The 13,912-nt window shown below is 47.5% G+C and overlaps 1 protein-coding gene across 4 annotated transcripts in view; it reads right to left on the bottom strand.

The window, feature by feature from the left end:
• Positions 1-13,694, bottom strand: part of XDH (xanthine dehydrogenase) — a 67,840-nt gene extending 54,146 nt beyond the window's left edge. For all 4 annotated transcript variants that reach the window (XM_069580485.1, XM_069580488.1, XM_069580486.1 and 1 more), the window contains exons 1-5: positions 13,535-13,694; positions 8,331-8,388; positions 5,368-5,464; positions 3,670-3,778; positions 501-627 (exon numbers count right to left, since the gene is read on the bottom strand). In XM_069580485.1, coding sequence (XP_069436586.1) covers positions 501-627; positions 3,670-3,778; positions 5,368-5,464; positions 8,331-8,388; positions 13,535-13,576 — 433 coding nt within the window. In that variant the 5' untranslated portion in view covers positions 13,577-13,694. The remainder of the gene's footprint in view (positions 1-500; positions 628-3,669; positions 3,779-5,367; positions 5,465-8,330; positions 8,389-13,534) is intronic.
• Between the last annotated feature and the right edge of the window lie 218 nt (positions 13,695-13,912).

Raw genomic sequence — 13,912 nt, 5'->3', positions numbered from 1 at the left:
AATTCAGAGGAAGAGATAGCGGGTCCAGCCACCTGGGCCCATTCACAGAAGGCAAAGTGGGGAGCCAGTTCCTGCCCCAGACTCAGAACCAGGGCCGCCTTCTTCATACATGGCCTTTGCCCCATGGAACCCTGCTCTGGGGAAGCTGCCAGGGCAGATGCCATGTCATTGGCTTCTCTGCAGCTTCCTAGATGATCTCCTCCTACGCCAGGCACTCAAGGTCACCCTTCCCAGCACAGAGCTGGGTCAGGAAGACAGCGCAGGAAGATGGACAGTAAGGCAGGAGAGCCCAGAGGGTCTTCAAACTAACCAAGTGTTCTATCAAAGTAAGAGAGGGCCATTTCCCAACAAATCTTAGCTACCATGATGGGGCAGCCTGAGCCCTTCCCTCAAGTGCCTGGAACTCCTAGTTCACTCCTGGCTTCCACTCTGCCCCTGCCCTGCCCTCCTCAGAAACCCGCTTGCCCCTTCGCCTCCTGGGCCCTGCACAAGGCCCATACCTTGGAAAGCATCCTCGATTTCTTCAACAGTGGGCTCGGGCTGATTCCGAAGCAGCGTGTACATGCTCATGACGATGCCGGGGGTGCAGAAGCCACACTGAGAGCCGTGACTTTTGGCGATTCTCTCCTAAAAGGGGCAGATGACACAGACACCTGTGTTGGCAGAATCCCTGCCAGGCTCCCTACATGATTCAACTGAAGACAGCCCATGTTGACAGTCTGCACTGCCCAAAGTCAAATCCGAGTGTCCCCAACTCACCAGCTGTGACCGCAGCCAGGCTACCAAGCCTCCCTAAACCTTGTCCGTTTGTTTAGCACTACCCTAGCACTTATCTCCAGAGCTGTGCTGAGAATTCAGTGAGATCATTCAGGTAAAACGCTTGGCCATCATACCTGGCACAGAGTAGGGAGTCAGCCAATGGAAGTTATTAATAGGACACCCCCCTCTAAGAACAGCGACAATTAGAACCACTTTCTTTGCTAAAGACAGAGGAGGAAGATTTAAGAGATTTAAGGGATGTGTGTAAGACTGCACATGGGGAAAGCAAGAACTGTGTTAGGTTCTCTCAACTACACTACCCCACAACCCAAAATCAACCAAATGAATGCATTTTATTCCAAATTAGAACAGCTCTGTATTCTTAAGTGAAGGCAATTCTTGAAGTCCAATGGATGGAGACTTAAGAATTGGAAAATGTGTGCTATAGAATTCACTAAAAGCATTGAACATCACAGAATTTTCATTCAGACCTGCCAGATCTTTATTACAACGAAATTCTCCTCATCTACATTATTTTCTAATCTCTTGGGAATCTCTCTTGGAACGTATGTCAAGTAAAATTGCTAGAATGTTGTATCACCAGTACTTAGCACAGATAGTCATTCATTTGAGAAGTATTTACTGAGAATCTATTATGTGCCAGGCATAGTATATCCCCTGGGGATGGAGCATGTGAAAGAGAGATGAAGTCCCTGGTCTCACGAAGCTCACATCCTTATGGGGGAAATACTGACAAAAACAAAGAAGAAAATTCGAGGTGGAGGTTGGTACTATATAGAGAATTAATACAAGATGACATGACTCAGAGTGACTGACTAGTGGCTATTTGGAGTGGTCAGAAGAGCCATTCTGATAAAGCGACCTTTAAGGTGAACTTGATTTGGAACAAGGAAGCGAGTTACCCAGGCAGAAGGAACAGTGAGTAAAAGGGCTCTGAGCACAGACAGTGTGAAAATCTGCTGAAAGGCCAGGACAGGTGGAACCCTGGGACAAGAGATGTCAGCTGGGGGGACAGGAAGCAGCCAGAGCCTGCAGCTCTTCACAGCCAGGATTAGGGATCCTGACTGTGATTTTGGGTGTGATGATGGGAAGCTTTTTAAAGGGGAATTTCAGCAGGGCTTGATACGATTGAATTTGTGTTTTTAAAGATTCACTCTAGCTGTTGAATAGAGAATGGCTGTGGGGGCAAGAGAAGACACAGGGGATCATGACATTGACGTGGCCTAGGCGGGAAGGAATGTGACTTGGACCAAACAGTAGTAGGGGAGACAGAGAAACGAATGAAGATTCCATTGTAAAGTCTGGAGGCAGAGTAGCTGTTACTTCTGGATGGACTGGATACGGGGAATGCAAACATCACAGAGGACTCCTAGATTTTGGTCATGAGCAATTGGGTGGATGCTTTGCCATTGACTCAGATGGAGGAAGACCAGAGGAGAACGAAGCTGGGGTGAAATTGAGTTTTTGTTAAGTTTGATATCAGACACCCATCTAGTGATTCAAGTAGGCAGCTGGAAATCAGAGTCTGATCTCTGAGGAGAGATCGAATCTGAAGATATGGAGATGGCCTTAAACTCATGTTGGGAGAGTATGAAGGTGGGGAAGGGACTGGGCCCAGGCCAGAGCCCAGGGCGCTGCAGCGATTAGGGACTGAGCTGAGGAGGAGCTGCACACGGTTCCAGCACGGAGGGAGGAGGGACACGTGGTGTCATAGAATCCCAGAGGAAAACATAAACGGACAAGGGAAAGTGGAATCGAAGCTTATCTGGAGCCAAAAGAAGTGCATCGGAAATAAGGCTCTGTACCACTGGAAAGGGAGGGCTTTCCCCTGATTCTAGGGATGTGATCCCTGTGTTCAAATAGTTCCTTCTTGTCTATTTGTTTCAAAGTAAATTACAAGCCCTCATTAACCCTCTCACACCTGCTGCAAGTTGGACAGGTTTAGTAACCTGCCACTTTCCTGCCTAGGAAGCGAAGCCACACAGGTGACGTAATACCACCTCACCCGACTCTGACCCCACATGACTGGTCCAAGATGCTTCATCTGGGGGTATAGTTAGCTTGCTCAACTGGCAGCCCTGGCTCCAGGATTCATGTCAGGGACCCAAGGAAGGCAAGATCCGAATGATATGGTACAGGGAATACTAAGAAAAGGGTCTGGCTCAGACACCTTCTGTGATTACACCCTCCCAAAGACCTCCCACCTCAGTTTAACATGAGCACTGGGAACAGCGGCCTTTCCTTCCGCTGTGCTCTGCTCCCATGTGGGCCCTCTTCCACCTAGTCTGCGAACACCTTTCTCACTCCACAGAACCCTGACTACTGCCTACTCTTGCCCAAAGAGTCCCCAATCTCAACCCATCATCAGGTGCCTGATACCATCAGGGAGAAAACCTCGGTCAGACACCCATGCGTCTCTGACCCAGCCCTTGCTAACCACCATTTTAACGAGCTTGTGTCTGGGTGATCTGTGGGTGGGAGGTGAGAGGTGCAATGGAATTCCTGTGGGAGGGAGCAGGGAGTAGGTGGGCTTTTGATCAAAGGCACACAGCATTTGGAATCTTCAATCTGAGAAGGCAGGGGCTTCCTAAGCACACTTGGGCACAGAGAGGAAGATCCTCTGCCCCTCCTCCCCCCAGCTCTGGTACAGCTAGACCTCCAGCCACCAGATCAAGTTGATCTCTTGATTCCCACAGGGCCATGCAATGTCACCAGCCACTGAAACACAGGAGGGAGCTTCAGGCTCGGGTGTCTCCTCTTTCCACCTCACAGCTAGCCCCTGACCTCCACAAGGAATTGAGGGGGGTGGCCGGCCAGAATGCCTCCTTGGCTCAGGCTGCAATCCTCATCCCAACAATCCAGAGCAGCCTTGGTAGAGCCTCTGGTTACCTGCACAGGATGCAGCCTCGTCTTGGTGCTTCCAATTCCTTCCACAGTCGTCACAGCCACATGGTGCAAGGAGCAGATGGGAGCCAGGCAGGCATTGGCAGAAAAGTGGCTGGAACCCCAGATTAAGGCCATCCCATAGACCGTTTAGGCTCTCAGAGCGGACCCGAGTGCAGGGTCTGGGAGATTCGTGGTGCTTGTGTCTCTTCTCCTCACTCTACATAGTGTTCTCTTTTCCGCAAGTATCCTCATCTCTCCACCCAGGCCAGGGCCCGAGACCCTCCAGTGTCCTGTGGGGTCGCGCTGGTGCACCCTAGGCCTCTGGGCTGGAGCATGGAAGCCAGGGGCACTTTCAGCTGCCTCTTACTCAGGTAGATCCTGGAGGCCTCTGGGAGGTCCCAAGTCTAATGCGTCCCTTTTTCTCTATGTGCTTAGTTGCTCAGTCATGTGATTCCATGGACTGTAGCCCTCCAGGCTGCTCTGTCCATGGGGAGTCTCCAGGTAAGAATACTGGAGTGGACTGCCATGCCCTCCTCTAGGGAATCTTCCTAACCCAGGGATCGACCCCAAGTCTCCTGCATTGCAGGCAGATTCTTTACTGTCTGAGCCACCAGGGAAGCCTAAGAATACTAGAGTGGGTAGCCTATCCCTTTTCCAGGGGATCTTCCCAATCCAGGAATCAAACTGCATTGCAGGAAGATCCTTTACCAGCTGAGCTACTAGGGAAGCCCTTAGCACACACTTCAATTTCAGAACCTCCTGTCACTTTTGCTTCTCTGCTTTCACTCACCTCCATTTCTCCCATTCATCTATGCAGAGAGGGAGGCAAAAATCCCCAGGTGAACAGCCCTTAGAGCTTCCCCACCTCCATCCTTTTACTCATCTCTCACTCACTCATGCAACCAACATCAGTTATGGAAGACCAACTTTACACCAGGCACACTGCTGAGGGCTGAGGAAATAAAGGTGAATCAGACAAAACCTCTGTCCTTTAATAGCTTGCCTTAACTCAGGAAAGCAGAAACCAGTGTGAAAATGCAGTTTAAATATCTTATGGTAAGGGTTGCAGGAGGGCTGTGCACGTGGCACCATAGAACCAGCACAAAGGGCTCCTAACCCAATCTTAGCAGGTCAAGGAAGCCTTCCTGGAAGAGCTGATATTTTGCCCAGTCCTAAGGTGTTAATAAGAGTTAGTCAGGTAGAGAAGTCTTTGAAAAAAGAGAATTCAAGATGGGAAACAGCTTGTGCAGAGACCAAGAAATGAGTGGACATGGAGCATTGGTAGTTCATAACAGTTTCTGCATGAGCGGAATGCTGGACCTATGGAGAGAAAGAAAACTGGAGAAGAAAGGTGGGGCAAATTGAAAGACCTCACATGTTGAGCAAAAAAATTGGACTTAGACGGGGCAATGGAGGCCTATTGAAGAATTTCATGGGATGTGAAATGAGCCTGAATTTTAGAAAGCTCATTTTATCAGCAGTGGAGAATCTTGTCCATATTTAAAAGCCAGGAAGATGCTCCCTAAGACATCATTCTATTATATCCCTGGTCATGATAAAAGCCTATTCAGGAACACAGGGCTTTACCCACATGTGTGCATACACACACATACAGACAGATACACACAGACACATCGTCACTCAAAAGCCAACCCCTGCATCCTAGTCCCCAAAGGCAACCAGCCAGCAAGCAAAGGATACATGATCTTGTCTTGGAGACGATCATACTTGGAGAGCATCACTGTACAAGCCCCACAGCCCCCTTCTCCACAGCCCAGCTTGGTTCCTCTCAGCCCCACTGGAAGGTCAAGGGTTAAGGAATATGAACTCAAAGAAAAAGAGTCTTTGTTGGGCTGCTGGGAAATGCCTGGGCTGAGCTGCAAGTGAAGAGCCATCCATCCACACACAGGCTCAGGGCCCTCAGCCCGGGAGGAAGCAGGTCCAAACAGCCTCCCACTCAGAGAGGCTGCCCTGCAACCCGAGGAGGCAGGGATGGAGCCAGCTCCACTTGCAGAGAAGGAAGGCCCTGGCACCCATGTGTCATCCCCTGGGACTGGAGCTCCACTGCTCTTTGGACCTGGAGATCTTCTTGGGATCACAGTCTTCTAGGTGTGGTCTTAACAGGCCCCCAAACTGGTGGCCTCACTGGGCAGGTGAATCAGGTGCCTCAAAAATGGAGCAAGTGGGGCAATCCTCATCACCCCAGCTGGGCATGCAATGAAGCCACTCAGGCCAGTATGGGACTTGCTGAGTTCAGCTTCCCTCATTCCCTTGCCAAACCTTTTGGAATGATGAAGTCTGGGGACCAAAATTAGAGCTGCATTAAGGGCTTCTGAATATCCATCCCATAAGATATGTGAAAGGAAATTAAAATGAGGATATTTTGGGGGTCAAAAGCCAATATTGGAGACATCTCTTACATCCTGGGAGAAATTAAGACTCTGATACTTTTTGAAGTTTGAAAAGTGCCTAGCTAATAGGCTGCCTTGGAGAATAGCAATTATGGTGGCCTCTTTCCCATGGGACACACAAGCTCCCCTGCTGCTTCTCCCTCAGGCCCCCAGGCCTCCAAGCCCTTCAGCTTCCTGCTGAAGATGGAGAGAGCTGAGTATCTCATCTCCCGGTTATTTCCCTAATTTTAAGATAAAGTTAATAACTAACAATGATGTATAGCATCTTCTACTTGGAAAGCATTCATATCCATGTTTGATGTTCACCATACTTTGGTTAGTGGGTAGGACAGGAACTGCTATACGAAACAGTGAAATGAAAGAAAGAAAGAAAGGATGGAGGGAGAAAGAAAGAAAGCAGGAAAGAAAGGCGGGAGGGAGGGAAGGGAGGAAAGAAGGAGGAAAGACTGAGACCCAAGACGTAATGTGAGCCCCGCAAGGAAACACTCAGTTACTTTGAGTGTTAGGCCCAAACGCAGTCCTCTGGTTCTGGATTTGGAGCCTCCTCCTTCACCATGCTGCTGCTTCTTTTAAGGTACAGCTGAAGAGGGCTCTCTAGATCTAGAGTTTTCCTTTCACTAGTCTGGACCTATGAGATTAGCAATTGAGATCACTCTAGGGGCTCGTGAGGATGAAAGGAAGCAGCCCAAAGTAGTCTAGAGTCTTCTGCTAGCCTGGGGATCTTTCTGGCAGCCAAGATAGAAGTCAAGGTTAGAGTCTTCTCTCTTGCCTGGAACTCTGACAAATAAACTCTCAACACAGGCAGCAACAAGCCACAAGGACTTCATATTTACATGAAGCCATCTTTCACAGTTGGATTTTATTTGTGATTTGGCATTTAAACCAACCAACGGTATGACCAGGAACTTCTGATCCTGCTGGCTCTTCACAACCTTATTAGAAAACTAAAATTGACGCCAGCAATCTAAGAATGAGCCTCTCTTCCCAGGCTGCCTAGGTAGATGGGCTGGAAATGGAGTTTCGTGCAGTTCCCTGATCCTACTGAGTGACCCAACCTCTACAAAAACACCATCAGGTCCATGTGCTGTGAACTTCCAGACCTGCCCCCTCCAGGTTAAAAATCCAGGACAAAGTACATTAGAGCCAGTCACTCTCTGATAGGAGGTGAAAGAACAAGAGGGAAGGCCATGGATTCCAGGCTCACTTTTGTGGATGTTGAGACAGCTTTTTGCTTTTGTTCCAAAATACATCACTGGAAAGAGCCATGAGACATCGCCACCTCTGGGAGCCACAGAGGTCAGGATGGGCATCACTTTACAGGAGACCCCTGGAAAGTGTCCAGTGGTGGGTGGGAGGTTCAGACCGTGGCGCTGGGCTTCAGTCGAGCTCTCCCAGCATGTGTGCAGAAAACGTGAGGTGGGGGAGGCAGGTGCCTGAACACTCCCAGCCTCACTTTCTCCTCTGTCAAAGGGATCGCTGTGGAGTCAGTGAGACGGCCTACACAAATCTCCTGCACTCTGCCTATACATGGTCAGCGCCCATTAGATGTAAGCCCCTGTTGTCTTTACTGTTGTTTTTGTTCCAGGGTCTCAGAATCCTTTCCTACTGTGAAAGAACAAAAGGGATGCGGGACCTTACAGAAGCCCTCCCCACACTGCGGGTAGAGCAACACCCCACCCCCAGGAGTCCCCAGCCCATGCTTCCCGGCATCTGCCTTTCCCACAGTGGATGGTGCCTCTACACGATTCCCACCTCAGGCATCTCTTCCCCCAGAATACTCCCTTCTCTGACTTTCCTTTTCCCTCCGCAGAGCTTGAAAGCCTTCATGGGAAGCGCCTGCATTAACAAAGATCTGCTGAGGCAGGCCCCCACCCAACACCCATTCTTCCTGGTGGGGAGGGGAAAGGCCATGAAGCTGGTCAGGGCTAAACAGGGCCTTTTGGAGCTGTTTGTTTTATAGGCCCAGGATTAAATCTCAGCGTTACTGGAGTCTTAAATGCAAGAGACCTTGAAGAATATCAAGGACAACATTCCTACTTGGCAGCTGAGAATTTCAGACCCACAGAGTTCAAATGACTTCCCAGGGTCAGACAGCTGCCAAGGGACAGAGTTGTGGCTAAAATGCAGAGCTCCAAAGTGCTCTTTTCTCTGTACTCCATGACCTCCAGACCAGTTACTAGCAAATGGCCCAGGGCCCAGAGAATGAGTCCCCAGTGGCCCCTCTCCCTCATCCCCACTCCACAGTCAGGATACACTTTCTTCTCAGGTAGGCCAAAAGGGTTGTTTCTGGATCTGCATTTTTCTCCACCACCTATAAAAACAAACACAGAAGAAAACTATATCAAACACATACTTAGCCATTGTCTCACCCAAGAATTTGCAGAGTTAATAATGGAGGTGCATTAAACATATCATGAAAATGAAGGTACTTTTCTTGACCATTCCATAAGATGAACATATTATCTGCAAGCCAAATTGTGTGTAAGCTGACACCCTGCAGTTCTGAAATTCTGCATTCATGCTTGGCTCTGGACCCATGACAGCACGTAGGTGTGGCACCTGCCATGTTGGGCTGATCAAGGCAAAGTCCCCTTTAAGATAAGCATGTCATTTCATTTCCAGCTGCTGGATAACATCTGTGTACACCAGGGACAGACCTCTGGCTTTGCCTCCTGGAGAGTAGACTCTTAGGCAGTAGATTGCCAGTCAGTCAGCCTGTGATTATAGCAGAGTATTGTTTGAGTTGGGTTATCACAATCAACAACACTAACACAGGTTAGAAATGGAGGAAAAGTCTCAAACCAAAGGCCCATGAACAGAATGTTCAATAAGATAGAAAAAACTTGTCTTACAAAGTACAGTGCCAGGTCCTGCTGGAAATCATCGAAGGAAATCTGTAAAAATCTGTTTCACGTCTCCTCTTGCATCATCAAGCACAATAGGGTTTGGATGATTGGGGTGATTAAGGGGAGAGCACGTGTCATAAGGGGCTTCCCAGGTGGCACTAGTGGTAAAGACCCCGCCTGCCAATGCAGGAGACATAAGAGATGCGGGTTCGATACCTGGGTCAGGAAGATCCCCTGGAGAAGGGCATGGCAACCCACTCCAGTATTCTTGCCTGGAGAATCCCATGGACAGAGGAGTCTGGCCTGCTACAGCTCATAGGGTCACAAAGAGTCAGACACGACTGAAGCGACTTAGCATACATACACACACACAGACGTGTGATAAGAGTTTCTTTAGAGAAACCTGTACTAGAGATCCCACATGTTTCTGAATTATGAGGAGAAGGTATCTGAACGACACTTCCTCCTTGGAAGGAAAGCTATGATAAACCTAGACAGAGTATTAAAAAGCAGAGACATCACTTTGCCAACAAAGGTCCATACAGTCAAAACTATGGTTTTTTCCAGTAGTCACTTACAAATGTGAGAGTGGGACCATAAAGGAGGCTGAGTGTCTAAGAATTGATGCTTTTGAACTGTGGTGTTGGAGAAGACTCTTGAGAGTCCCTTGGACTGCAAGGAGATCAAACCAGTCAAGTCTAAAGGAAATCAACCCTGAATAGTCATTGGCAGGACTGATGCTGAAGCTGAAGCTCCAATACTTTGGCCACCTGATACAAAGTGCCAACTCATTGGAAAAGACCCTGATGCTGGGAAAGATTGAGGGCATGAGGAGAAGGGGACAACAGAAGATGAGACAATGGTTGGCTGGCATCATCCACTCAATGGACATGAGCTTGAGCAAACTCTGGGACATAGTGGCGAACAGGGGAGCCTAGCATGCTGCAGTCCATAAGGTCACAAAGAGTCAGAGATGAGTTAGTGACTAAACAATGACAACAACAGAAACAGACTTGAGAACTAAGTGCAAGGCATGATCCTGGGTCCTGCGGTTGTGGAGAGAGAGCCATAAATTACACTTTTAGGAAAATTGGAGTAATGCTGCATAAAGTCTATAGATTAGGTAACAATGATATAGTAACACTAGATTTCCTGATTTTTATAAATAGATTGTGGTTATGTAAGAATACCCTTATTCTTAGTTTAAGGGAGAAAGAAGTATGATATCTGAAATTTATCCTCAATGGTTCATAAAGAAAATTTTATACTTTATATGTTCATTCCAATTAATTACATATCTAAATATATAAAATTATGTACTTATAGATCTATATACCTATGCACCTATATATCATTTTGTTGGCATTTATTTAGCAAGCATTTCTTTGTATTCTTCTTGCAACTTCCTTATAAGTTTTACATTTTTTTTTAAGTTTAACTTTTAAAGTTCAAAGTTTGAAAAATAAATTTCTTTAGTAGAGGATTTCTCAGGGTTTTGATATCCATCCATTCATCCTTTCCACATCAATTGGGCACCTACTATGTGCCAACAAAATGGTCTAAGAATATCTAAGAAGAGCATCTTGTGGGGATACTTGTCTTTGAAATACATTGTAGAATATGGTAACTTACCCGATCACAATCTATTCTGCCAACCCGTTCATTAGCTCCCAAATGGTAAACGCCTGATCTTGGAGATTGTGTTCCTCTCATGCATGTGTGTCCCATAGTCTCAGACCTGGGAGGAGCTTGTAAATGTTGTTGACAAGGAGGGTAGGTGGGTAAGTGACTGGGTGTTAACTTATCACTGACTGCGGCTTCTTGTGGGCGTCACTCATGGACACTTTCACCTGTACTCTCCATGCAGAATTTTCTAGACTTCTCCAGGGGTCAACATCTTCACTAACCAGAGAGGGACTGTTTGAATAACAAGAATCCAGCGCCTGCCCCCGGCCCCAACCCCAACCGCCCCACTGCCAGGAACAGTGATGCAGACACAGAGAACGGACTGCAGAGAGGCGGACATAAAGAGCGGACATGTGGACACAGCGGAGGAAGGAGCGGGCGGGACAGGTTGAGACAGCGACACTGACGTGTATGCTCTACCGTGTGTGGGGTGGACAGCTGGTGGGAAGCCGATGTTAGCACAGGGACCTCAGCTCAGTGCTCTGTAACAACCTAGAGGGGTGGGATGGCAGTTGGGAGAGAGGCTCAAGAAGGATGGGATATATGTATACTTATAGCTGATTGACGTTGTCATACAGCAGAAACCAACGCAACGTTGTAAAGCAATTATCTTCCTATTAAAAATACATTAAAAAAAAAAAAAAGGAATCCAGCCAAAAGCATGGTCACTACAGTGATTCCAAAATATTGGGCAACTCTTTCCCTTTGACTCTGACTTCAAATCAGAGGAAGTGGAAGCCATAGTCACCAAGGCCTGTCACCACCACAGAAGGCTCTGGAGGTATTTGATCATTTGTATCTTACTCCCTCTCCAGGATCACAGCGAGTGAAGACAAGAGTCCTAGACTGTGGTCTGAAAGAGGAACAGGAGGAAGTGCATATTTAAGAGTGAGTCAGCAAGTTCCATCAGCTTCTTTGGTAACCTCCTTGCACAATGTCTGGTAAAGAAAGATCTAGAACATCTTGGGAATAGAATTGGGAAGAAACAGATGCCTCTATTTGACTAGGAATTCCTTGGTTGGTCCAGGTTTTACAGCACTGTTTTCACCTCATCATTCCTCACCTTGCCTCACCACCTTTCCAGTAGATTCTCAAAAGTTCATGTTTGCAACATTAAATGTGCCAATATTCATTACAGAAACTGGAAGTAGTCGAAGTTTCAAGAGATGGTAGAGTTTGATGCAGTAATACCATCTAAAAAATTTTAATTGCTTTCCTAAGGTGAAAATAAAATACACAGGGAAACAATTTTCAACAAACCAGACTGACCTTGAAGTGCTGCTTTCTAGATCTGGTGCATCACAGCAACCATCCCCAAAGAACCTTGCACTGTCACACATGAATTGATGGCTTCATAAACCATCAAAACTTTGAGTTAAGTCACTGAATCCAGCTGCTCATCCATTACAAAAATCATTTAGAAAAATGCCACGGAAGATGCCTCTGTGTAAGTAATATGTGAAGAAGACCTATTCAGCAACCATTTCTTAAATCTCTCCAGTGTAACTTTGTGTGTGACAGCATTGTTGGAATTCTTGGCTGCAGAAATCTTACAACCACCAACGTGGAAGCTTTGCCCTACCTCTTAGTTTGCTGTCAGAGGCCAACCCTGAAAGGAAGTCAACACAGAGAAACTACTCTGCACCTGAAAGAGCACAAGTGACCTCCTTCCCCAGGGCCACCTGCTGATACCACTGAAACTGAATCCGACCACCTTGGAAGCCCCTTACGTTGCAACAGCTCACAGCATTCCCCTGGTAGTCACCCAGACACACCCTGACAATTTAAGCACTAGTTGCATTTTAATTCTTGAAAACTGCCTCCAAAGTCGCCTAGCTTCTCAACTTAAAATTGCCAATATTGTGAAACAAAATTGCTCTGACTCCTGGGTTTGGCCCTCACTCATAAAATCCACATGGCCATCCACAGTGTGCAATCACAGCTAGCCTTTTACTGTCCATTTCATTCACAGTCGGGGAGCTGAAGCAAGCACCTCAGCACCGGTGGAGGGAGGGCAAGTGGACGACAACGGAGACAATGTGATGTGTTTACAGCTCTCTCCAACTGCTTTAAAATTTGCAAAAATGCTTACCCTTCTGGTGCTGCAAGGACTGGTACCCATGTCATAAGACCCTCCTCTGCCCCATTCCATCCCCACTTTTCCTAGGTCCCTATGCACACCACTGAAGTTGATCCAAGTGGGCAATTTTTATCAAAGTAAGAGGTTTGTGACTCGATAGACATGAGTCTGAGTGAACTCCGGGAATTGGTGATGGACAGGGAGGCCTGGCATGCTGCAATTGATGGGGTCGCAAAGAGTCGGACACGACTGAGCGACTGAACTGAACTGAACCAAGAGTGGGGTGGGGGGACCCATGCCCTTTAGGAAACAAGCATTGTGACTTGACACAAGATGTCAGTATATGTCCTCACGCAAGTTAACTGTTACATTGATATGGATGAAATTTCAGAATCAAAGCAGTGTACACGTTATACCCTGAGATAAGCAAGAAAACACATTCCTGTTCCTTTTCTCAGTAAAGAGAGCAACAAAAGCCTTAGGATACGTTTGATTAAACACCGAAATAGAGGTGGAGTGGGTGACCGCCAATCTCACCGAGAATCCTGTCCACCTTTCTCAGCTTGGTGCCAGCATCTCTACAGGCTGGGAGCGTGGGGGAGGGAAGTGCTCACATATACCCCTCTTCTGTCTTCCCTCCCCATCACTCCTCTGCCCCATGAGGATCTTGACTGGGTTCTAGACCCGAGAAGGTCTTCTCTCCCCAATGATACCCCCAATTCAGGAATAGCTTTGAAGGAAGAGAAAGCGAGAAGGTGAACAAATGAATGAGAACCCAAAATAGAGAGGACAAACATTCTTCCCGGGGATCAGGGAAACCGGAGGAAAAATCAGCTTCTGCTTACCTTTTTGCCATTCACAAAGAAAACCAATTCATCTGCTGTCATTGTCAACAGGTTGGGGGTCCCCGAACTCCAGGTACCTCACGCCTAAGAGGCACTGCCAGTTATCACTGCCCTGCAACTTGACAAATACACCTCTCCCAAAAAAGAAATGAAGTCAGCCAATGGGAGGGACCAAGCTTAGAGCTTTGGGGCACAGAGAGTTCTTGGCACAAGCCACCAGTTTACATAATCAAGGAAAATGCAAACAACCATACTCAGCAAATCACACCCCCAACACTTGTGTCCAAGAGCACAGAGGAAGACACAGTGGATACAGGCTTGGTGCCAGACGGCCGTGTGTCTTAGGCGTCACCCTCCTGGAACCTGCTTCATCCCCCT

The sequence above is a fragment of the Ovis canadensis genome, chromosome 3 (assembly GCF_042477335.2).
Source record: "Ovis canadensis isolate MfBH-ARS-UI-01 breed Bighorn chromosome 3, ARS-UI_OviCan_v2, whole genome shotgun sequence".
Classification (NCBI taxonomy): Eukaryota; Metazoa; Chordata; class Mammalia; order Artiodactyla; family Bovidae; genus Ovis; species Ovis canadensis.
Note: the sequence above shows the minus strand (reverse complement) of the source record. Positions and strands in the feature narration are given on the sequence as shown.